The 24,631-nt window shown below is 42.4% G+C and overlaps 1 protein-coding gene across 1 annotated transcript; it reads right to left on the bottom strand.

Moving 5' to 3' along the window:
* Nucleotides 1–7,025: 7,025 nt before the first annotated feature.
* On the bottom strand, nucleotides 7,026–14,724 carry FLG (filaggrin). The gene is made up of 3 exons (XM_041756967.1): nucleotides 14,587–14,724; nucleotides 11,231–13,917; nucleotides 7,026–11,199 (listed from the first exon to the last, which is right to left on the bottom strand). Exons 1-3 carry the CDS (start codon nucleotides 14,722–14,724, stop codon nucleotides 7,026–7,028), a joined length of 6,999 nt encoding a protein of 2,332 aa, XP_041612901.1.
* Nucleotides 14,725–24,631: the final 9,907 nt, after the last annotated feature.

Below are 24,631 nucleotides of genomic sequence, written 5' to 3'. Positions count from 1 at the left end.
AGCGGTTTATTTATTTTTTAAAAAGATTTATTTATTTATTTATTTATTTATTTATTTATTTATTTATTTATTTATTTATTTATGAGAGAGACACAGAGAGAGGGAGAGGCAGAGACACAGGCAGAGGGAGAAGCAGGCTCCACGCAGGGAGCCTGATGTGGGACTCATCCAGGGTTTCCAGGATCTCTCCTTGGGTTGCAGGCGGCGCTAAACCGCTGGGCCACCAGGGCTGCCCGGCTCAGCGGTTTCAACGCCGCCTTCGGCCCAGGGCATGATCCTGGAGGCCCGGGATCGAGTCCCATGTCGGGCCCCCTGCATGGAGCCTGCTTCTCCCTCTGCCTATGTCTCTGCCTCTCTCCCTCTGTGTCTTTCATGAATAAATAAATAAGATCTTTAAAAAAAAAAAAAAAGGGATCCCTGGGTGGCGCAGCGGTTTGGCGCCTGCCTTTGGCCCAGGGCGCGATCTTGGAGACCCAGGATCTTATCCCACGTCGGGCTCCCTGCAGGGAGCCTGCTTCTCCCTCTGCCTGTGTCTCTGCCTCTCTCTCTCTCTCTGCGTGACTATCATAAATAAATAAAAATTAAAAAAAAAAAAAAGAAGTTTTTATGGGCGGCCCTGGTGGCTCAGAGGTTTAGCGCCTCCTTCAGCCCAGGGCATGATCCTGGAGACCTGGAATCGAGTCCCAAGTCAGGCTCCCTGCATGGAGCCTGCTTCTTCCTCTGCCTGTGTCTCTCCCTCTATCTCTCTCTGTGTCTCTCGTGAATAAATAAATAAAATCTTTAAAAAAAGTTTTTACAATAAATCTTGTGCTTTATATTTTTCTTCTCATGTCTTCATTTAGGTCCTCTTCTGTTGGGGTCTTAAGATAATGATCCCTTTGTTCATAGATGTATTTATAGAGTTCAATGCTGGTATAAAAAATAGTAAAAAACTATTGTTTTTTGCTTGCTTCCATTGCTACCAGTTGTCTCAGAGCTGCCATCTTGATAAATATCCTCATTCTGTCTATACCTTCCACTGTCCCTCAGCTGACTATGGCCAGATTCTTGTCTACACACCTTCCACTAAGTCCCTTGGTTTTGATACTAAATGAATAGTAATAGTTGTCTTCTATTCTTTTTGGGGCTTTTGTTGTCACCAGATTTGTAAGAACTGGACATGTGATCTCCATTTTGTGAACTTTATTGCCTTTTGTTCATACCAAGATCACCTGGAGATTAGGTATTATCATTTTGCTATCTTTTTTTTTAATTTTTAAAAAGATTTTATTTATATATTCATGAAAGACAGAGAAACATAGAGGCAGAGATGCAGGCAGAGGGAGAAGCAGGCTCCATGCAGGGAGCCTGATGTGGGACTTAATCCTGGGACTCAGGGATCACACCATGAGGTGAGGGCAGACGCTCAATTGCTGAGCCACCCAGCATCCCTATCATCTTGCATTCTCTTAAAAAAAAATTTTATTAGAGTTCAATTTGCCAACATATAGCATAACATTCAGTGCTCATCCTGTCAAGTGCCCCCTCAGTGCCTGTCACCCAGTCAACCCAATTCCCAGCCCACCTCCCTTACCACCATCCCTTGTTCATTTCCCAGAGTTATGAGTCTCTCATGTTCTGTACCCTCATGGATATTTCCAACTCATTATCTTTTTCTTTTTTTTTATAAATTTATTTTTTATTGGTGTTCATTTTGCCAACATAAAAATAACACCCAGTGCTCATCCCGCCAAGTGCCCTCCTCAGTACCCCTCACCCAGTCACACCCACCCCCCACCCACCTCCCCTTCCACCACCCCTAGTTCGTTTCCCAGAGGTAGGAGTCTTTCATGTTCTGTCTCCCTTTCTGATATTTCCCATTCATTTTCTCTCCTTTCCCCTTTATTCCCTTTCACTATTTCTTATATCCCCAAATGAATAGGACCATATAGTGTTTGTCCTCCTCCGATTGACTTACTTCACTCAGCATAATACGCTCCAGTTCCATCCGCGTCGAAGCAAATGGTGGGTATTTGTCGTTTCTAATGGCTGAGTAATATTACACTGTATACATAAACCACATCTTCTTTATCCATTCATCTTTCGATGGATACCGAGGCTCCTTCCACAGTTTGGCTATGGTGGACATTGCTGCTAGAAACATCAGGGTGCAGGTGTCCCGGCATTTCATTGCATCCGAATCTTTGGGGTAAATCCCCAACAGTGCAATTACTGGGTCGTAGGGCAGGTCTATTTTTAACTCTTTGAGGAACCTCCACACAGTTTTCTGGAGTGGCTGCACCAGTTCACATTCCCACCAACAATGTAAGAGGGTTCCCTTTTCTCCACATCCTCTCCAACATTTGTGGTTTCCTGCCTTGTTGATTTTCCCCATTCTCACTGGTGTGAGGTGGTATCTCACTGTGGTTTTGATTTGTATTTCCCTGATGGCGAGTGATGCGGAGCATTTTCTCATGTGCATGTTGGCCATGTCTATGTCTTCCTCTGTGAGATTTCTCTTCATGTCTTTTGCCCATTTCATGATTGGATTGTTTGTTTCTTTGCTGTTGAGTTTAATAAGTTCTTTAGAGATCTTGGAAACTAGCCCTTTATCTGATATGTCATTTGCAAATATCTTCTCCCATTCTGTAGGTTGTCTTTTAGTTTTGTTGACTGTATCCTTTGCTGTGCAAAAGCTTCTTATCTTGATGAAGTCCCAATAGTTCATTTTTGCTTTTGTTTCTTCTGCCTTCGTGGATGTATCTTGCAAGAAGTTACTGTGGCCGAGTTCAAAAAGAGTGTTGCCTGTGTTCTCCTCTAGGATTTTGATGGAATCTTGTCTCACATTTAGATCTTTCATCCATTTGAGTTTATCTTTGTGTATGGTGCAGGGGAGTGGTCTAGTTTCATTCTTCTGCATGTGGACGTCCAATTTTCCCAGCACCATTTATTGAAGAGACTGTCTTTCTTCCAATGGATAGTCTTTCCTCCTTTATCAAATATTAGTTGACCATAAATTTCAGGGTCCACTTCTGGGTTCTCTATTCTGTTCCATTGATCCATGTGTCTGTTTTTGTGCCAGTACCACCCTGTCTTGATGACCACAGCTTGGTAGTACAACCTGAAATCTGGCATTGTGATGCCCCCAGCTATGGTTTTCTTTTTAAAAATTCCCCTGGCTATTCGGGGTCTTTTCTGATTCCACACAAATCTTAAAATAATTCGTTCTAACTCTCTGAAGAAAGTCCATGGTATTTTGATAGGGATTGCATTAAATGTGTAAATTTCCCTGGGTAACATTGACATTTTCACAATATTAATTCTGCCAATCCATGAGCATGGAGTATTTTTCCATCTCTTTGTGTCTTCCTCAATTTCTTTCAGAAGTGTTCTATAGTTTTTAAGGTATAGATCCTTTACCTCTTTGGTTAGGTTTATTCCTAGGTATCTTATGCTTTTGGGTGCAATTGTAAATGGGATTGACTCCTTAATTTCTCTTTCTTCAGTCTCATTGTTAGTGTATAGAAATGCCATTGATTTCTGGGCATTGATTTTTATATCCGGCCACGCTACCAAATTGTTGTATGAATTCTAGCAATATTGGGGTGGAGGCTTTTGGGTTTTCTATGTAGAGTATCATGTCATCGGCGAAGAGGGAGAGTTTGACTTCTTCTTTGCCAATTTGAATGCCTTTAATGTCTTTTTGTTGTCTGATTGCTGAGGCTAGGACTTCCAATACTATGTTGAATAGCAGTGGTGAGAGTGGACATCCATGTCTTGTTCCTGATCTTAGGGGAAAGGCTCCCAGTGCTTCCCCATTGAGAATGATATTTGCTGTGGGCTTTTTGTAGATGGCTTTTAAGATGTTGAGGAATGTTCCCTCTATCCCTATACTCTGAAGAGTTTTGATCAGGAATGGATGCTGTATTTTGTCAAATGCTTTCTCTGCATCTAAGGAGAGGATCATATGGTTCTTGGTTTTTCTCTTGCTGATGTGATGAATCACATTGATTGTTTTTCGAGTGTTGAACCAGCTTTGTGTCCTGGGGATAAATCCTGCTTGGTTATGGTGAATAATTTTCTTAATGTGTTGTTGGATCCTATTGGCTAGTATCTTGTTGAGAATTTTTGCATCCATGTTCATCAGGGATATTGGTCTGTAATTCTCCTTTTTGGTGGGGTCTTTGTCTGGTTTTGGAATTAAGGTGATGCTGGCCTCATAGAACGAGTTTGGAAGTACTCCATCTCTTTCTATCTTTCCAAACAGCTTTAGTAGAATAGGTATGGTTTCTTCTTTAAACGTTTGATAGAATTCCCCTGGGAAGCCATCTGGCCCTGGACTTTTGTGTCTTGGGAGGTCTTTGATGAATGCTTCAATTTCCTCCCTGGTTATTGGCCTGTTCAGGTTTTCTATTTCTTCCTGCTCCAGTTTTGTTAGTTTGTGGCTTTCCAGGAATGCGTCCATTTCTTCTAGATTGCCTAATTTATTGGCGTATAGCTTTTCATAATATGTTTTTGAAATCATTTGTATTTCCTTGGTGTTGGTAGTGATCTCTCCTTTCTCATTCATGATTTTATTAATTTGAGTCTTCTCTCTCTTCTTTTTAATAAGGCTGGCTAATGGTTTATCTATCTTATTAATTCTTTCAGAGAACCAACTCCTAGTTTTGTTGATCTGTTCCACAGTTCTTCTGGTCTCGATTTTGTTGAGTTTTGCTCGAATCTTAATTAACTCTCCTCTTCTGCTGGTGTAGGATCTATTTGCTGTTTTTTCTCTAGCTCCTTCAGGTGTAAGGTTAGCTTTTGTATTTGTGTTCTTTCCAGTGTTTGGAGGGATGCTTGTATTGCGATGTATTTCCCCCTCAGGACTGCTTTTGCTGCATCCCAAAGATTTTGAATGGTTGTATCTTCATTCTCATTAGGTTCCATGAATCTTTTTAATTCTTCCGTAATTTCCTGATTGACCCCTTCATCTTGTAGCAGGATGGTCCTTAACCTCCACGTGTTTGTGGTCCTTCCAAACTTCTTGTTGTGATTTAGTTCTAATTTCAAGGCATTATGGTCTGAGAATATGCAGGCGACGATCGCAATCTTTTGGTATCGGTTCAGACCCGATTTGTGACCCAGTATGTGGTCTATTCTGGAGAAAGTTCCATGTGCACTTGATAAGAATGTGTATTCAGTTGAGTTTAGATGTAAAGTTCTGTAGATATCTGTGAAATCCATCTGGTCCAGTGTATCATTTAAAGCTCTCGTTTCTTTGGAGATGTTGTGCTTAGAAGACATATTGAGTGTAGAAAGTGCTATATTGAAGTCAGCAAGTATAAGTGTATTATTATCTAAGTATATCTTAACTTTGATTATTAATTGATTTAAGTATTTGGCAACTCCCACATTCGGGGCATATATATTGAGGATTGTTAAGTCCTCTTGTTGGATAGATTCTTTAAGTATGATATAGTGTCCCTCTTCATCTCTTACTACACTCCTCAGTGTAAATTTTAGTTTATCTGATATAAGGATGGCTACCCCTGCTTTCTTTTGAGGACCATTTGAATGGTAAATGGTTCTCCAACTTTTTATTTTTCGGTTGTAGATGTCCTTATGTCTAAAATGAGTCTTTGGAGATGTTGTGTTTAGAAACCTATCAAGTGTAGAAAGCGCTAGATTGAAGTCACCAAGTATAAGTGTATTATTATCTAAGTATGTCTTAACTTTGGTTATTAATTGAATGATATATTTGGCAGCTCCCACATTCAGGGCATATATATTGAGGATTGTTAAGTCCTCTTCTTGGATAGATCCTTTAAGTATGATATAGTGTCCCTCTTCATCTCTCACTACAGTCTTCAGGGGTAAATCTTAGTTTATCTGATATAAGTATGGCTACGCCTGCTTTCTTTTGAGGACCATTTGAATGGTAAATGGTTCCCCAACCTTTTATTTTCAGGCTGTATGTGTCCTTCTGTCTAAAATGAGTCTTTTAGACCATATAATGTTTGTCCTTCTCCGATTGACTTATTTCACTCAGCCTAATACCCTCTGGTTCCGAGAGTGCATTTTCTTTATTGTTTTTCCTTTGTCAGGATATTTCAGCACAAATTCTCTGCTTTCATTAATCTTCATTGTAAAATAATTCCTAGTGTCTTTGGAAGAAGAACCAGTGGTTAGTAGTTTCTGTTTACTAATCTTGGTTTGACTTGGCTAATAGCCACTTGGGTTTAATGTTTGTCCTATTCATGTAAGCAAAGCCTTTTTTCATCCTAAAGGTGACTATGTGGGACAATGATTATGTTATTTAAATTCTTTCTTCTTTGGACTCCTTATTACTTTTGCATGGTGTACAATTAACATTTGGTCATATAGTTTTCCAGTGACAAAAAGATGTAATTTTGGCCATCGGGGGGTAAGTCTTCTGGAGTCTCTGAGAAATAAACACAAAAAGGACAAACTATGATATATGCTTAATTGTTTATTTTGAAGCTTTATGCAATTTATTTTTTTGATTTAATGAATCCACAATAATATAGAGTCCCATTAAAGAAGAGTAGAGGAATATGGATCAAGCCCTGATATTAATATAGCAGCTTTGGCCTCTAGAATGACAATATTATATTTTTGACAAAATTAATATACTAATCTACAAAGATTCTAAAATTTAACCTCTCAAAGACAAATCCTTGCTGAAAACTAACAACCCCAAATACTGAGTTTTCTAAAACTACTGACACTGATTTTGCACATTCACCATCCTAACTGAAGATTTAAATATGAGAAAAATGAAACTATCACCAAGGAAAGAAAGAGTGTAACTTACTTAAAATAAATGAAATAAATTCTTTGGAAGTATATTTTGAAACTACTTGATTTAAAGTTATGTGTGGGTTCATATTCCTACAATTTGGATTATTTTTTATCAGTTTATCATCATCATAATTAAAAATTTGTGACTGAATAAATCCCAAACATTGTGAATTGTCATGTGAATGGCAATATATTCCTGGGTGCATCTTACTCTCTGTTATATTGGATACGACAGAATCTTCTCAATATTCACAGAAGTCCTTGAATTCCACATGGTTGGAATCATGACTTCCACTACCATTCTGAGGCTGAGCAAACACTGAATCAGACGGCCCAGGATTTTCTTTCTGACCCTGAAGACACCCTAGATGTCTAGAGGTATCTAGAGAGTGCCCATGACTAGATCCTTGTGTTCGCCAGGTACCGGTGTCTGACTGTCTGTGACCAGACTGAGACTGTCCATGATTGCTTCTCTGCCTCTGTTGAGACTCAGAGTGTCTAGCACTGTCTTCTGCATGGCCACGGGCAGATCCCTGTTGGTTTCCTGAGCCAGATCCATACCGTCTCTCGGAGTCCTCTGTGTGTCCTTCACTGTCACTGTCCTGACTAATGCTGGACCCCTGGTTGCTGACTGGCCTGAATTCAGATGACGATTGTCCCTGCCCGGACTGCGATGGCCTGGATCCCTGTGCCTGAGTGGATGATTGCTGGTGGCGAGATCCTGACTCAGAATGTCCAAAATCGGCTGCCTGACCCTCACGGGAGCCTGTGTGCCTAGAGCTGTCATGGGCCTGGTCATGGCGGGGTCCCTGTCTCCCCCTGGTACTGGATTGGGACTGTCTGTGGGCAGAATCAAAGTCTTCTTGGGGGGCTCTCTGGTAGAAATAAGATGCTGAGTGCTCAGAACTGCCGTGTGCACTGCTGCCACGTTGTCTCCTCTGACTGGACCTGGACCGTTCCTGGACTGACCCTGACTGAGTCTCTGAGTCTAGTGACTGTCCTTCACTGTCGCTGGCCTGACTGACGCTGGATTCCCGGTGTTTGCTGTTACCAGATCCATGTCCAGCTCGCGAGTGTCTGGCGCTGTCCTGTGACTGCTGATGGTGGCGCCCTTGTCTGTCTATGGTGCTGAGATCTGATTCTAGATGGGCAGAGTCAGGCTGCCCACGGGTGGCCTGCTGTCCTTGATGTGACCCTGCGTGTCTGGCTCTGTCTCCTGACTGCTCGTGGCGGCTTCCTTGTCTTTCCCTAGTGCTGGATCCCGAGTCTCGGTGGGCAGAGTCAGGCTGCCCATGGGTGGCCTGCTGTCCTTGGCGTGACCCTGCGTGTCTGGATCTGTCTCCTGACTGCTCATGGCTGCTTCCTTGTCTTTCCCTAGTGCTGGATCCTGAGTCTCGGTGGGCAGAGTCAGGCTGCCCACAGGTGGCCTGCTGTCCTTGGCGTGACCCTGCGTGTCTGGCTCTGTCTCCTGACTGCTCGTGGCGGCTTCCTTGTCTTTCCCTAGTGCTGGATCCCGAGTCTCGGTGGGCAGGGTCAGACTGCCTGTGAGTGCCTGTCTGCCCTTGACGTGACCCCCACTGTGTGGATCTGTCAGTTGACTGACCATGGGTAGACCCACGTTGGTTTCTTGAACCGGACCCAGAATCTCCACGGGTCGTTAAGAATTCTCTACCTGAATCTTCTGAATGTCCTTCACTCAGGCTGGATTCCTGATGTCTGCTTGTCCTGGGTCCGGAGGACAATTGTCCGTGTTCGGGGCCTGAGCGTCCGGATCTGTCTGTTGACTGCTCATGCTGGGTTTCTCGTCTTCCTCCTGTGCTCGATCTTGACCGGCCATGGACGGAGTCAGCGTGTCCCCGGGAGGGTGACCCTGCACGATGGGACCCTGGAAGTCTAGAGGTATCTAGAGAGTGCCCATGACTAGATCCTTGTCTTCTCCCAGTACCGGTGTCTGACTGTCCGTGACCAGACTGAGACTGTCCATGATTGCTTCTCTGCCTCTGTTGAGACTCAGAGTGTCTAGCGCTGTCTCCTGCATGGCCACGGGCAGATCCCTGTTGGTTTCCTGAGCCAGATGCATACTGCGTCTCAGAGTCTTCTGTGTGTCCTTCACTGTCACTGTCCTGACTAATGCTGGACCCCCGGTTGCTGACTGGCCTGAATTCAGATGACGATTGTCCCTGCCCGGACTGCGATGGCCTGGATGCCTGTGCCCGAGTGGACGAGTGCTGGTGGCGAGATCCTGACTCAGAATGTCCAAAATCGGCTGCCTGACCCTCACGGGAGCCTGAGTGCCTAGAGCTGTCATGGGCCTGGTCATGGCGGGGTCCCTGTCTCCCCCTGGTACTGGATTGGGACTGTCTGTGGGCAGAATCAAAGTCTTCTTGGGGGGCTCTCTGGTAGAAATAAGATGCTGAGTGCTCAGAACTGCCGTGTGCACTGCTGCCACGTTGTCTCCTCTGACTGGACCTGGACCGTTCCTGGACTGACCCTGACTGAGTCTCTGAGTCTAGTGACTGTCCTTCACTGTCGCTGGCCTGACTGACGCTGGATTCCCGGTGTTTGCTGTTACCAGATCCATGTCCAGCTTGCGAGTGTCTGGCGCTGCCCTGTGACTGCTGATGGTGGCGCCCTTGTCTGTCTATGGTGCTGAGATCTGATTCTAGATGGGCAGAGTCAGGCTGCCCACGGGTGGCCTGCTGTCCTTGATGTGACCCTGCGTGTCTGGCTCTGTCTCCTGACTGCTCGTGGCGGCTTCCTTGTCTTTCCCTAGTGCTGGATCCCGAGTCTCGGTGGGCAGAGTCAGGCTGCCCATGGGTGGCCTGCTGTCCTTGGCGTGACCCTGCGTGTCTGGCTCTGTCTCCTGACTGCTCATGGCTGCTTCCTTGTCTTTCCCTAGTGCTGGATCCTGAGTCTCGGTGGGCAGAGTCAGGCTGCCCACGGGTGGCCTGCTGTCCTTGGCGTGACCCTGCGTGTCTGGCTCTGTCTCCTGACTGCTCGTGGCGGCTTCCTTGTCTTTCCCTAGTGCTGGATCCCGAGTCTCGGTGGGCAGAGTCAGGCTGCCCACGGGTGGCCTGCTGTCCTTGGTGTGACCCTGCGTGTCTGGCTCTGTCTCCTGACTGCTCGTGGCGGCTTCCTTGTCTTTCCCTAGTGCTGGATCCCGAGTCTCGGTGGGCAGGGTCAGACTGCCTGTGAGTGCCTGTCTGCCCTTGACGTGACCCCCACTGTGTGGATCTGTCAGTTGACTGACCATGGGTAGACCCACGTTGGTTTCTTGAACCGGACCCAGAATCTCCACGGGTCGTTAAGAATTCTCTACCTGAATCTTCTGAATGTCCTTCACTCAAGCTGGATTCCTGATGTCTGCTTGTCCTGGGTCCGGAGGACAATTGTCCGTGTTCGGGGCCTGAGCGTCCGGATCTGTCTGTTGACTGCTCATGCTGGGTTTCTCGTCTTCCTCCTGTGCTCGATCTTGACCGGCCATGGACGGAGTCAGCGTGTCCCCGGGAGGGTGACCCTGCACGATGGGACCCTGGAAGTCTAGAGGTATCTAGAGAGTGCCCATGACTAGATCCTTGTCTTCTCCCAGTACCGGTGTCTGACTGTCCGTGACCAGACTGAGACTGTCCGTGATTGCTTCTCTGCCTCTGTTGAGACTCAGAGTGTCTAGCGCTGTCTCCTGCATGGCCACGGGCAGATCCCTGTTGGTTTCCTGAGCCAGATGCATACTGCGTCTCAGAGTCTTCTGTGTGTCCTTCACTGTCACTGTCCTGACTAATGCTGGACCCCCGGTTGCTGACTGGCCTGAATTCAGATGACGATTGTCCCTGCTCGGACTGCGATGGCCTGGATGCCTGTGCCCGAGTGGACGAGTGCTGGTGGCGAGATCCTGACTCAGAATGTCCAAAATCGGCTGCCTGACCCTCACGGGAGCCTGAGTGCCTAGAGCTGTCATGGGCCTGGTCATGGCGGGGTCCCTGTCTCCCCCTGGTACTGGATTGGGACTGTCTGTGGGCAGAATCAAAGTCTTCTTGGGGGGCTCTCTGGTAGAAATAAGATGCTGAGTGCTCAGAACTGCCGTGTGCACTGCTGCCACGTTGTCTCCTCTGACTGGACCTGGACCGTTCCTGGACTGACCCTGACTGAGTCTCTGAGTCTAGTGACTGTCCTTCACTGTCGCTGGCCTGACTGACGCTGGATTCCCGGTGTTTGCTGTTACCAGATCCATGTCCAGCTCGCGAGTGTCTGGCGCTGTCCTGTGACTGCTGATGGTGGCGCCCTTGTCTGTCTATGGTGCTGAGATCTGATTCTAGATGGGCAGAGTCAGGCTGCCCACGGGTGGCCTGCTGTCCTTGATGTGACCCTGCGTGTCTGGCTCTGTCTCCTGACTGCTCGTGGCGGCTTCCTTGTCTTTCCCTAGTGCTGGATCCCGAGTCTCGGTGGGCACCTAGTGCTGGATCCCGAGTCTCGGTGGGCAGAGTCAGGCTGCCCGCGGGTGGCCTGCTGTCCTTGGCGTGACCCTGCGTGTCTGGCTCTGTCTCCTGACTGCTCATGGCTGCTTCCTTGTCTTTCCCTAGTGCTGGATCCTGAGTCTCGGTGGGCAGAGTCAGGCTGCCCACGGGTGGCCTGCTGTCCTTGGCGTGACCCTGCGTGTCTGGCTCTGTCTCCTGACTGCTCGTGGCTGCTTCCTTGTCTTTCCCTAGTGCTGGATCCTGAGTCTCGGTGGGCAGAGTCAGGCTGCCCACGGGTGGCCTGCTGTCCTTGGCGTGACCCTGCGTGTCTGGCTCTGTCTCCTGACTGCTCGTGGCGGCTTCCTTGTCTTTCCCTAGTGCTGGATCCCGAGTCTCGGTGGGCAGGGTCAGACTGCCTGTGAGTGCCTGTCTGCCCTTGACGTGACCCCCACTGTGTGGATCTGTCAGTTGACTGACCATGGGTAGACCCACGTTGGTTTCTTGAACCGGACCCAGAATCTCCACGGGTCGTTAAGAATTCTCTACCTGAATCTTCTGAATGTCCTTCACTCAGGCTGGATTCCTGATGTCTGCTTGTCCTGGGTCCGGAGGACAATTGTCCGTGTTCGGGGCCTGAGCGTCCGGATCTGTCTGTTGACTGCTCATGCTGGGTTTCTCGTCTTCCTCCTGTGCTCGATCTTGACCGGCCATGGACGGAGTCAGCGTGTCCCCGGGAGGGTGACCCTGCACGATGGGACCCTGGAAGTCTAGAGGTATCTAGAGAGTGCCCATGACTAGATCCTTGTCTTCTCCCAGTACCGGTGTCTGACTGTCCGTGACCAGACTGAGACTGTCCGTGATTGCTTCTCTGCCTCTGTTGAGACTCAGAGTGTCTAGCGCTGTCTCCTGCATGGCCACGGGCAGATCCCTGTTGGTTTCCTGAGCCAGATGCATACTGCGTCTCAGAGTCTTCTGTGTGTCCTTCACTGTCACTGTCCTGCGTAATGCTGGACCCCCGGTTGCTGACTGGCCTGAATTCAGATGACGATTGTCCCTGCCCGGACTGCGATGGCCTGGATGCCTGTGCCCGAGTGGACGAGTGCTGGTGGCGAGATCCTGACTCAGAATGTCCAAAATCGGCTGCCTGACCCTCACGGGAGCCTGAGTGCCTAGAGCTGTCATGGGCCTGGTCATGGCGGGGTCCCTGTCTCCCCCTGGTACTGGATTGGGACTGTCTGTGGGCAGAATCAAAGTCTTCTTGGGGGGCTCTCTGGTAGAAATAAGATGCTGAGTGCTCAGAACTGCCGTGTGCACTGCTGCCACGTTGTCTCCTCTGATTGGACCTGGACCGTTCCTGGACTGACCCTGACTGAGTCTCTGAGTCTAGTGACTGTCCTTCACTGTCGCTGGCCTGACTGACGCTGGATTCCCGGTGTTTGCTGTTACCAGATCCATGTCCAGCTCGCGAGTGTCTGGCGCTGTCCTGTGACTGCTGATGGTGGCGCCCTTTTCTCTCTGTAGTGGTCGATACTGAGTCTTGTTCTGTCGATTTGGACTGCCTCTTTTTGATGGTTTTCTTGTGATGTAACTGAGGTTTTCTGGATCTGTCAGCCACCTCTTCCTGTTCAGGCCTCTGCTCTTTTCCTGATGTTAATCCAGAGTTTCTTTGATGTTTTTCGAAATCTGTGTTTTTATCCACCACATGTCCTTCGTTGTCATTGGTGTGTTCTGTACTGGATCCCCTTTGTGTCCCTGCCCTTAACCCGGAATATTGTTTTCTAAGTCCAGTTTCTGAATGTGTGAATCCATCTCCTGATTGCCTCTGCTTGTTTTCTTGTCTTCCTCTTCTGCTTGATTTTGAGTGCCTATGGAATGAGTCAGTTTTTTCCCAAGAAGAATTCTCTCTATGAGGAGAGTCTGATTGTCTAGAGGTGTGTGTAGAGTTTCCTTGAGTTGATCCTTGTCTTCTTCTTGTACCAGAGTCTGACTGTCTATGGGTAGACTCTGAGTGTCCATGATTTTTTCTCTGCCCTCCATGAGACTCAGAGTGTCTATAGTTGTTTCCTGCATGGCCACGTGCAGATTCTCCTTGGTTTCCTGGGCCAGATCCATATTGTCTCTCAGATTCTTCCGCGTGTCCTTCGCTGTCACTGTCCTGATTTATTCTGGATTCCCAGTTTTTCACTGACCTAAATTCAGATGATGATTTTCCTTGTCTCGATGGTGATTGTCTGGATCTGTGTGTTTGAGTGGATGGTTGATAGTGGTGAGATCCTGAGTCAGAGTGCCCAAAATTGGCTCCCTTAGTGTCATGGGAACCTGCATGTCTAGAGCTGTCAGGTGTCTGTTCATGTTCCTTTCCTCTTCTTCCTTTTAGGCTCTTGGATATTGTCTTCTTACCTTTTCTTTCATTTCTTCCTGCTTGATTGGAACTTTGAATTCTTTCTTCTTTTTCTTCCTCTACTTCGTCTTCCTCTCTGTCATCTTCTTCATCTTGTGTGTGGTATGCATATTTTTTTTGGTTTTGCTCTGATGCTTGGGGGTTCTGTCTCCTCGTCAAATCATAATATGCTTGAGCCAACTTGAATACCATCAGAAAAAACTCTGAGAAGTCTATTTTCTTGTCATGGTCTATATCAAGAATATGCATGAAGATGTCAGCAGTGTCTGGGTCATCTGGATTCTGTACATGTGAAAGATGGAAGGAGGTTACAGGAGAATGACAATTGGTCACTTGAATAATTTACACTATTTTGGCAAACATGAATTTTGGTAAGTAAATGTTGGATACTATGTGTTTTTTTCTGTAATAATATTCTACTTATGGTGAGTTAGGATGGAACTCTATGTATTTTACTAAAAGCCTATATATAAATGCTGGTTTGTTAAAGCTAAAATATTTGGTTGGTCATCTGCTTTGTTTTCTTTATACGTCATGATGTTATGAAGTCCATCAGTTCATTGTCTCTTAAATATACTTGTAAACATTCTTGATGTTAGGAAACACAATATGAAGATATTCTTCAATATATGAAGAATACTTATTTGGTGTTAATTATCTTATCATTAAATATTTATATTTATTTCACAAAAGATGTGTGTTTGTGTGTTGTGCATTATGCACATGTGTGCATGTATATTAAAGATATTAAAAGAGGAAAACAAGTTCTATTTGTTTTGAAATAAGATTAGGTCTTTTTCTATTCTAGAAAAAATAATTCATAAAATTCCAGAAGAAATTCCAAAATTTCTATTCCAGAAGAAATAATTCATAAAATTTCACAGTTATTATTTGTCATATTGTTGCAGAACAAGCGTGATGTACCCATTCTTTCCAGGAGATATCCCTTACTTTCAGGATTGGCCGAAACTCCATTTCCAGGAGCTCCTTCAGTTCTTCTCTGCTTAGTGTATCAGTTTCCTTATCTGTTGTTGAGTAGTCATGGAATAGGTCAATAATGGCAATGATATTTTCCAGGAGAGTAGACATCTTTTTGGAAGTTAAGGTGAACCTGGAAAGAAGAAATAAAAATGTACTTCTTGTATATCTTTCCTTTTTATAGGTCTTATTAATTATTATAATGAACTTCCACATTTAATAAAAAGATTTATTTATTTTAGAGATAGAAGGGGAGAGAGGGAGTGAGAGGTGGGGAGGGGTAGAGGGATAGAGAGAGTCTTACACATATTCTGCACTGAGCATGGAGCCAGACACTGGGCTCAATCTCATGACCATGAGATCATGAACTGAGCCAAAATCAAGAGATGGATGCTTAACTGACTGTGCCACCCAAGTTCCCCAATTCCACATTTTTGAGCCCATATATTCCTCTATGTAATCTATCTTTACAAATAGAAGAGTACCCAGAAAAGCTCTCTACTATCTAAATAGTGAAAATCAACACAGGGTTCAACTGAATTATTAAACTACAAATTCTTGGACTTAAACCCATTCATAGCAGTATTTATGGTCTTACAGACTCAATGAGCTATTGGTAATGCCATCGCTCTTATTGATCTGACCATGGACCCATAGCAAGATTTTGTTTTTTAGTTTAATTTAAAAATGTTTAAACTTGATTATGGTTAACACACAATATTATAGTAGTTTCAGGTGTATGGCATAGTGACTCAGCCTCTCTATATGTTATGCATAGCAGGATTCTAGAGAGGCCCGCTGGTTAGAAGCAGGAAAACTTATTCATATAAATTTGCTGAAAATAATTCTCCAGAAGCTGATTTGCTAAATGATCAGTATGTTTAGAGATAATTTTTGGAAAGCTAATTTGCCAAATGGCTGAGACAGTCAATGAATGTTCATACAATTTATTTTTTTTGACAATTCATGAAGTATGCAGTATTTTTAATTGGGTAGGGTGGCTTTACTAGCTTTTCAATATTATAAAAATTTTTCCATTGACTGGCCTTCATTTTGCCACTTAAGGAATGCATTTAAAGAATGTTCAGTTTATCTAATTGGTGAAAAAAGAAATTACTCAACATGTTAATAAATTTAAATAAGCATTTATTTTATAAAAGCATTATAATGATTACTTTAGACTTTAGGAGTTACAAAACCAGGCAAAAGTAAAATGACATAGGAAATAATAATGTGAAAGACATGAATGTTATAGAGCTAAATGCATGTATGAGCCTTGGATTGTTTTATCAGAGGAGATAGGTATTAATTCATTATTAAGATTGTTAAACCTATATTTTGATGAATTTTTGGTAACCACTAAGAGAATAGAATTTATAACTTCTAAACCATTGAAAGGGAAAGAGGAATTAAAAAATGCAATCAATACAGTAGAAGCCAGAAAAGAAGAAACATAGAAAAGGCAGAAAGTATAAAATACAAGAGTAGGATTACATATAATTTTATCATGAATTACAATATATGTGTGCATTGATCAGACTGGCTGGCTAAAAGGTTGTAAAGATTGAATTAAGAAATATAGTTGTATGCTTTTTATAAAAATCATACCTAAGAATTCAGATTTTTTTTTGGCACAGTGGAGAGGCGCTATCATTTACAGTGATATTCCAGACCTTAGACTTATCCGTAATTGCACTGTCCCCACAATATCAGTCTCAAGGATTCCACTCTCTGACTTTCTCTTATACCCTGATTTCCTTTTTAAAAAAATATTTTATTTAAATTCAATTTGCCAACATATAGTATAATACCCAGTGCTCATCCCATAAAGTGCCCTCCTCAGTGCCCATCACCCAGCTACCCAATCCCCCACCCGCCTCCCCTTCCACAAATCCTTTGTTTCCCAGAGTTAGGAGTCTCTCATCGTTTGTCTCCCTCTCTAATTTTTCCCTACTCAGTTTCCCTCCTTTCCCTTATAGTCCCTTTCATTATTTCTTATATTCTATATATGAGTGAAACCATATGATTGTCCTTCTCCAATTGACTTATTTCACTCAGCATGATGCCGTCCAGTTCCATCCACATTGAAGTAAATGTATACTCTGATTTCAGTTATTCTTTGGCCTCCCTGTCGATTTACTGCATTGTGTACTTATTTCTCTTTTTAATTTGTTTTGATTTATTTTGGTTGGACACTTGGTTAATCTCCATCATTGCTCCTGGAATGTACTCTCTCTACCTTGTCCCCCTCTTTCTTGTGTCAATGATACAAGAGTGCTCCAAGGTATCACTGATGCCTTGCCCCACTCTTTCTTGTATCTAACAGTGACTTCCTTTCCTTTATCTCAGAAGATGTCCTTGATTTTTATTTTTGAGAACTTGGAAGCCAATGAAAAGAGTTTCTTCATTTTCCCAGTATCTGATCTCTCAGCCTAGTGCATTTGTATCCATATACCTTCACCCTCATTGCTGTTGTGTGGATATGCATACAGTCTGTGCTCCTGTCCTCTGGTTCAGCACTGGAAACAGTCATTCTTGCCTTTTCAAACACTTTGCTTTTGCTTTTGCAGCTGTCTTCCTTCTCTACTGGGTATATTTGTGTATTCATACTGATGTCCCTCCTTTACAATGCTTCCCCCCCACCCCGCCCTACATCTACCTTTAGGTACTGATTTATCTTTTCTCTTTAATAGCAGTACTCTTTCAAAAGCTATGCCTATACTTTTTTATTCACTTCCTATTTTCTTTTACTCAGATTGTCTTTCTCTCTAAAAAAAAATCCACAAAAACTCTCATGAAGATACAAAATGTCCTTCACTTTGGCAAATTCAATTATCCATTTGCATTCCACAGATTGCTTGTCATATCAGCAGCATTTGAGCAGCTGATTGTCCTTCAGAGGCCTCATACTTGTTATTTTCTTTCCCAAGCCTACTGCCCACTTTCTCCTAGTCTCCTCTTCTAATCCATAATGTTGCTGTGCTCTGAAATTCACTCCTAGCTTCTTTTTCTCTATTTATACTCCCTTGGGGGGGGGGAGTCTCATCTAGCCCTATAATTTTAAATCCTAAATATAGACAGATAATTCTCAAGTTTATATGTCAAGCCACAGACTCTTCCCTAGGCTTCAGATGTGTATGTTTAAATGCCTACACAGTATTTCTTCTTGGCTAATAGAGATCTCAAACCTAGTTGTTCAAAACAGAGTTCTTGATTTCCAGCTACTTTAAAATGTGGAGGGCCAAGACTAGCCAAGACAATCTTGAAGAAGACAAAGATACTAGTTATAAAAATGTATTATAAAGGAAGACAACATGGCATCGGTGCATGGCTAAACAGTTGGATCAGTGAAAGGTAATAGTTCAAAATCAGACCTGTATCATTATGCATATTTGATTTATGATGAGGATGTGATGCAGGTCAGTAGGAAAAGAGTAGTTTTTGAATAAATGGTGTTAGGTTAAATAATAAAACAAATTAGTTCCTAGGTAGATTTTACATGTAAAAAGTAAAAGAAAATAACATACGAGAATATCTTCAAGGCCTTGAGGGTAGAGAAATACTTTTAAAATAGAATTCAAAAAGTGTTAACCATAAAGGAAAATATTGATAAATTGGACTGCATTCAAAGTAGGAATGGCTGTTCATTCAAAGACCTTGTTAAAGGCGAGAAGGGAAAAACAGAGTGGGAGGATATGTATAATACATTTGACTAATTAAGGGATTATCGTGATTATAAAAATAACTCCTATAAATCAGTACAAAATATAAAGATAACCCAATAGAAAAATGGATAGATAACACAGGAATTTTACAGAAAAGGGTACCCCAGTGGCTAATAAACATATCAAGAGCTCTCAAAAAAAAAAAAAAGAGCTCTCAATTTTATTAATTTATTAATTTATTATTATTAATTTATTTAATTTATTAATTTCCCCGATGAGGGAAATGTAAATTAAAATTACAGTGTGAGACCAAATTACACCCACAAAAATTACTAAAAAGATAAAAAGGAAAAAGAAACTTTACAATACTAAATATTTGTGAGAATGTGGAGAAACTGAGTCTGTCATGTGCTGCTAGAAGGAGCATAAACTAGCAGTACTTTCAAAATTTGTTTAGCAGTATCTAAGACTCAGAAATTAACTCCTTAGGAATATTCTCAGTAGAAATATATGTAATAAAAAAATATGTACCAAAAATCATGTACAAAAATGTTCATAGCCCCACCCCATTATTTATAATACCTTCCCAAATAGAAACAACCCAAATACATACTAACAGAAAAATGGATAATTAAGTTGTGTTTTTTTCATATAATAGTTTTTTTCATATAATAATATAAAGGTAGAGTGGAGAATAGCTTAGACTAGAATGTTAGTGGTAGACAGGGAGACAGATGGATTAGGCATGTCTTAGAGGCAGAGTTGATGGGAAGGGTGATGGATCAGTGTGGGGTAGGGATCGTGGATAACCTCTAGATTTTGGCATGAGTAAAGAATTACTTCTTACCATTCTTACTCCAATTATCTCTCACCTAAACTGCAGTCCTCCCTGCTGCCACTCTTGCCTTCCTATTATTTTATTTTTCCACAAAGCAGCCCAGAATGATTAAAAAAAAACCACACATTAGATTATCTCATTCTTGCTGCTGAATACTCTTCAGTGACATCTCATGTACTTAAAATAATATACACACTCTACTATGCCTCTTTTTACATAGTCAACTCCATCTAGCTCTCTGATGTCACAATACACTACTGTCCCTTTTGTTAAATATGCTCGAGGCACATAGTTTCTTTTTATTCTTCTAAACAAATTGAAATATTTGGAATTTTGCTCTTTGCCTTCACTGGTTCTTTTTGTCATTAAGATCTCAGCTCAAAAGATAATTCCCTAGAGAGATCTTCCCTAGGCCATCCAATCTAAAGTTCTATCCTCTTATTACTTTGCTACATCACTCTCTTATTTCTTTATTGTTCTTAGCACTATTTGAAATTCTTGTTCATTTATTGCTTACTGGATGTCTCCCCCCTAGTAAATACAAGCTCCTAACAGTAGGGGGTTTATGTTGTCACTGTTCTATAATCAGCCACGAACAACACTTGGCAAATAGAAGGCAACTAGTATATATCTGTTGAACGAATGAGGAAATGGAAAATCCAACAATGTAAAGACAGTGTTGAGTAGCTTCACAGAAAATACATTTATGTTCTCATTTTCCTTGTATATCAAAATAAGTTTTTAGTAACAGTTCCACTAAAAGTGAAGAACCCCTAACATCTAGAACATTTTGCTTTGGAGTATATATACCTTCCAGATTTCTACCTTTCTTACCCCCAAGCAGGCAAAGTTAGATGTATTCCCTCTTACTTACTTCTTTCACCAGAAGAGCAAGTAGAACGTAGCCTGAAGGAGCTTGCTGGGTGCTAAAGTCTGAAATAGTAGCCTTTTTTATAGTAAGTCCATCTAGGGAGGAGCCATCCTCTGTAGGATGGTCTGATTCATTTCTAACCAAACCCAGATCCACCCGTATCTCCACCTCTATTTCTCTAACAATGTGTTTACTTCCCAACTTCCTCACGTACTCATCTGTACTTGTTTTCCCAAGTTCCAAATTCAGGTTTACACAAACCCAACATATTGGAGATTTTATGGAAGATTTTCTTATAGGTTCTTTGTGTATTGCATCCACACTGTCTACCTTTTTTTAATAACCACCACTTTGACTTGGTAGGTTCTTGAGAAATAGATATGGATAAATATATGTTCTTATCTTTGTCTTTAGAGGGGTGGAATATACATTTATGAGAACTTCAAATTCAGTTTGTGGTAGGAAAACATCACAAGGGCCCACCTTGATGTCCCTTTTTATCTGTAAATTCTCTGGATGCTGGGGGAGCTTGCTGTGAAATGAATATTTGTCTTCCAGAAATTATGAGGAACTGAGGGGAAATAGGCAAATTTAATTTAATTTTTCAAAAGAAATAAAGAAAATGAGGTCTTGAGTTAGAAGCAGTGATCAGCAGAAGCTAGCATGACCCTATCAGGCAAGAACCATTGGTCTAACTTTACATTGTTTTCAAGGTTATTACCTTGGAGTATCAAGAGATACACTCTCCACCTACTCTTCCTTTAGGTTGAACTGTGGGTTTTCTAATTTATTCTCATAAATATACAAGAGACTCCTATCTGTAGTTCATCTCTTGCTTTCCAGACTTTTACGTTGAACAGACTACATCTCCATTTGGATGTCCCCTAGTTAGCCTCTGCCAGTACATTCAAAACTGAAGTGGGTGGGGTAACTGGGTGATGGGCATCATGGAGGGCGCTTGATGAAATGAGCACTAGAGTTATATGCAACTGATGAATCACTAAACTCTACCTCTGAAACAAAAAAACTAAAAACACCCACCCCTCCAAATCTGAGCTCAGTATATTGGCCTATACCAAAGTGTAGTATCTTCCAGAAGTCTACATCCTGGTTAATGACATCCCATCCACTGAGTGTCTCAAACTATATTAAGTCACTTTTCACTTCTCACTCTCCTTTACCATTTATTTGCATGCCAGTTCTCTCTAGACTTAATTTTGCATGTGTAGATCTGTTCTCTGTTGATAGAGCTGCAGTTTTGTTCTGGACCTTATCATCTTTCAGTTGGATATTTGTAAAGTGTCATAGATAGCCCCTCTGCTTTAGGCTGCCTGATTCATCTTCTAATCTTATGTCATTCCCTCCTCTTGCCTGTAGAATTCCAGAGTTTTACTACTTGACCTAGAGGCCCCTTCACAATAGGCGTAAATCTGTATCTTTCTAGCTGCCTGTCTTACTGTTTGTATTCTATGGAAAAGGTACTCTGGACTGATCAACATTGCTTGGATGATCCCCTAGTGGTCCACCACTGTTTAAAAGCTCTACCGCTATCCTTACTACCTTCAGAGTCCCTTAATCTTTGCTTCTCAGCCTTCAAGATCCTCCAGGACCATTTCTTCCTTCGTAAATCCTTACCTGGCATATTCAGATAGATCAGTTTCCCATGCACTCTGTATTTATCTTTCTTATGGCACTGGTAATATTTTATTATAATTATTTACTTATGTGTCTGCACCTCTCCCCATCTCTGCCCCATTTTGTATTTCTTCTCTCACCATAGTATTTTTTTAAAAAATATTTTATTTATTCACGAGAGACGCAGAGAGAGGCAGAGAAGTGTCTCTGCCAGTCAGAGGGAGAAGCAGGCTCCCACAGGGAGCCCAATGTAAGACTCAATCTGAGGACCCCAGAATCATGACTGGAGCTGAAGGCAGGCGCTCAACCACTGAGCCACGCAGATGCTCCTGAGTGGGTCTGAATAATCTTTTGTGTACTATAAGAATTTCTGGGGCATGATAAAATAAGAAATGCAAGGTGGTGGCCAATTCTGTTTGGAGCCAATGAGACAGGAATGTGTCTGAGTTTTGAAAACTTTGTTTAATGCCTTTATTTCTAACCTTAGTAGACCTCAGTTCTTTCTTTTGTGGAACATTAGTTAATGTCCACAAAATACAGATACTCATTTTCCCCCCTCTCTTTTTGGGGTTAACTGTCTTTTTGTGCCAGTAGTTATTGTGTCTTTTTCTGTCACCATGCTGTAATAATAAAAGTAATCTATATTGCATGCTCATTTTGTGCTGAGGATATGCTGAGATTTTGCACGTATCATTTCTAATTATCAGAACAACCCTGTGAGGTCATTATTATTATACCTATTTTTTGAGATGAGGAAACTGATAGTGATAGAGTGCATATAGTTATCCAGTGTGTAAGTTACAGAACCAGGAGTCAATCCCAGGTCATTCTGACTCCAACTCCCACATTATTTCCACTACCTCATGCAGCCGTGGGTGTGGAATTTTCTCCTTTTTTGTTAGGCTTATTTACTTTTTTAGTGTTTTAAGCATCAGTTTCTTTGAAAGTGCCCAAGTCCTGGGAGAACTTACTTGTGGAGTCCATTGCAGGGGGAGCAGGAAGACTGCTGTGACATGTGTATAAGGTGGAATCTAGAGAGTGGCAAGGATGGGGCAAGTTGGGATCTGAGATTTTGGTGACAGAGACCCAGATCTTGTAGATTCATATCAATATGGAGGGCAGTCTAGTGGTCTGCCCCAGGACTGTTTTCTTGACCATGGTTATGATCATTATATTTTCATCAATTGCTTAGATAAAAATGTAGGCAGCTGGCAAACAATTTTGGGGTAGACTGAGGCCCAAGAAGATGTTAGCATGTCACACCACAGCTCAGATCTAATAGAAATGAACTCTACTGCAATAAAAGTAAAATTCTGACTATGGATCTAAATTAAACTTCACAAAGATGGAATAGGAGTCATAAGTAAAAGAGGGGTACTGTGACAGGGAAGTGTGATATTGTAGTCAGAAAGGTAATGCTATTTTAGGCTGCATTAAAAGAAGCACATTAGTTGAAACAGAGTAAGTGGTTGTGGTTTTCCCTCAGCACTTGCCAGATTGTTGCTGTAGCTTTTTGTTCAGTTCTGATGATCACTTTTCAGTAGGGATGTGGACAATTTGTTATGAGTTCTGAGTAAGGTAAACAGGATGATTGGTCAGGTAGGTGGTAAAGGGAACTAAGTGAGAAGCAGATAGGAGATGAGTGTCTGTCTTCAGTTATAAGGGTGGCTGTTAATAGAATTAGGATTATACGTGGGTTGTATAAAAAAGTCAGATAAATGGGTAGAAACTGTAGAGAAGCATATTTTGGCTTTATATAGGAAAGAACTTTTTAAATGAATTGTCTAAACATGGGGAGAAATCTTTAGAGATACTGAGTTCCCTATCATTGCCTAGAGAATTTTGAATTATCCAAGAAGTTGGCAGTTAAGTAGTCTAGCCTCCTCATACTGTAGTTGACTAGAAGGGCCAATGTTGGAAAGTCAGGACCCAGACCTCTAATTCAAGACTTTTCACTCTAAATCGTCTTTTAACCTCAGGTTACATCAGTTACAGGAGATGAGCATGAGACCAGGGATATCTTGGATGGGGGTTAAGTAGAGGAATATTGGGTGAATGTCTGATAAATTCCTCTTTCAACCTAAGAGCTATGATTTTATTTATTTTTTATTTTATTTTTTTATTGGAGTTCAATTTGCCAACATATACCATAACACCCAGTGAAGAGCTATGATTTTATTACTCAAGTAGGTTTCTTTGCCTGACTTAATCCAGATGACTATTTGATCAGTGAAGTTTAATAGCTGTAGGGATAACAGAATTATCAATTACACTTTATAGTGTGAACAGGAAGATAGCACTTGGCTTTCCATATCCTCCTTTCTTCCAACATAGCTGATCTGTCTTGCATATTAGCTTTTTACTTTTGGAATCCCAAAGAATTCCCCTCACCCCAAGCATTCAAAATCACTGACCATGAAACAGTGAACTCTGAGATGTGGGGCATCATCTCTATCTTCACAGAGAATTTGTCATTTGTTTCATTGTTACCAGATGATGAAATGGTTTCAGAGGCATTTTAGGTACTCACAGTTACATATTGTGGCTGGCAGAATATGTTAAGGGGTGAAGAAAACTCCCCCAAAGTCAGGAGTTATTGACAAATCACAAATTACAGGATTTCAATGACAATCTTTCAATTGGTTGTCCCTCCCTTTTCCTATCCAAAAAGCATTGTGTTGCCATATGGCCTCTGGGCTGCTGATGTGGGTCAGATTGTCACAATTCAAGGGAACAGCCCTTTGAGATGGGTGACAAGCTGTGGGAGTGAAGGGGAGTTGGAATTTGTGGTTAGATGATTTCCTGCAGGAGCTGTAGTCATCTCCTGGGAGGTGCTGTTTGGGAACTTTTCCATGTTGAATATCATTTTGGATTCCTTGGCATGGTAGTTGCTGTGTTCCTGTTTAGCCATATACTATGGGTCAGAATCTGGCAAGACTACCTCTATGTGTAGCTTGTATTTGCCAGGACATTGGTGAAGGAAAGAAAGGTTGATACCAAAGGAAAATT

The sequence above is a fragment of the Vulpes lagopus genome, chromosome 5 (assembly GCF_018345385.1).
Source record: "Vulpes lagopus strain Blue_001 chromosome 5, ASM1834538v1, whole genome shotgun sequence".
In the NCBI taxonomy this organism is placed as follows: Eukaryota; Metazoa; Chordata; class Mammalia; order Carnivora; family Canidae; genus Vulpes; species Vulpes lagopus.
Note: the sequence above shows the minus strand (reverse complement) of the source record. Positions and strands in the feature narration are given on the sequence as shown.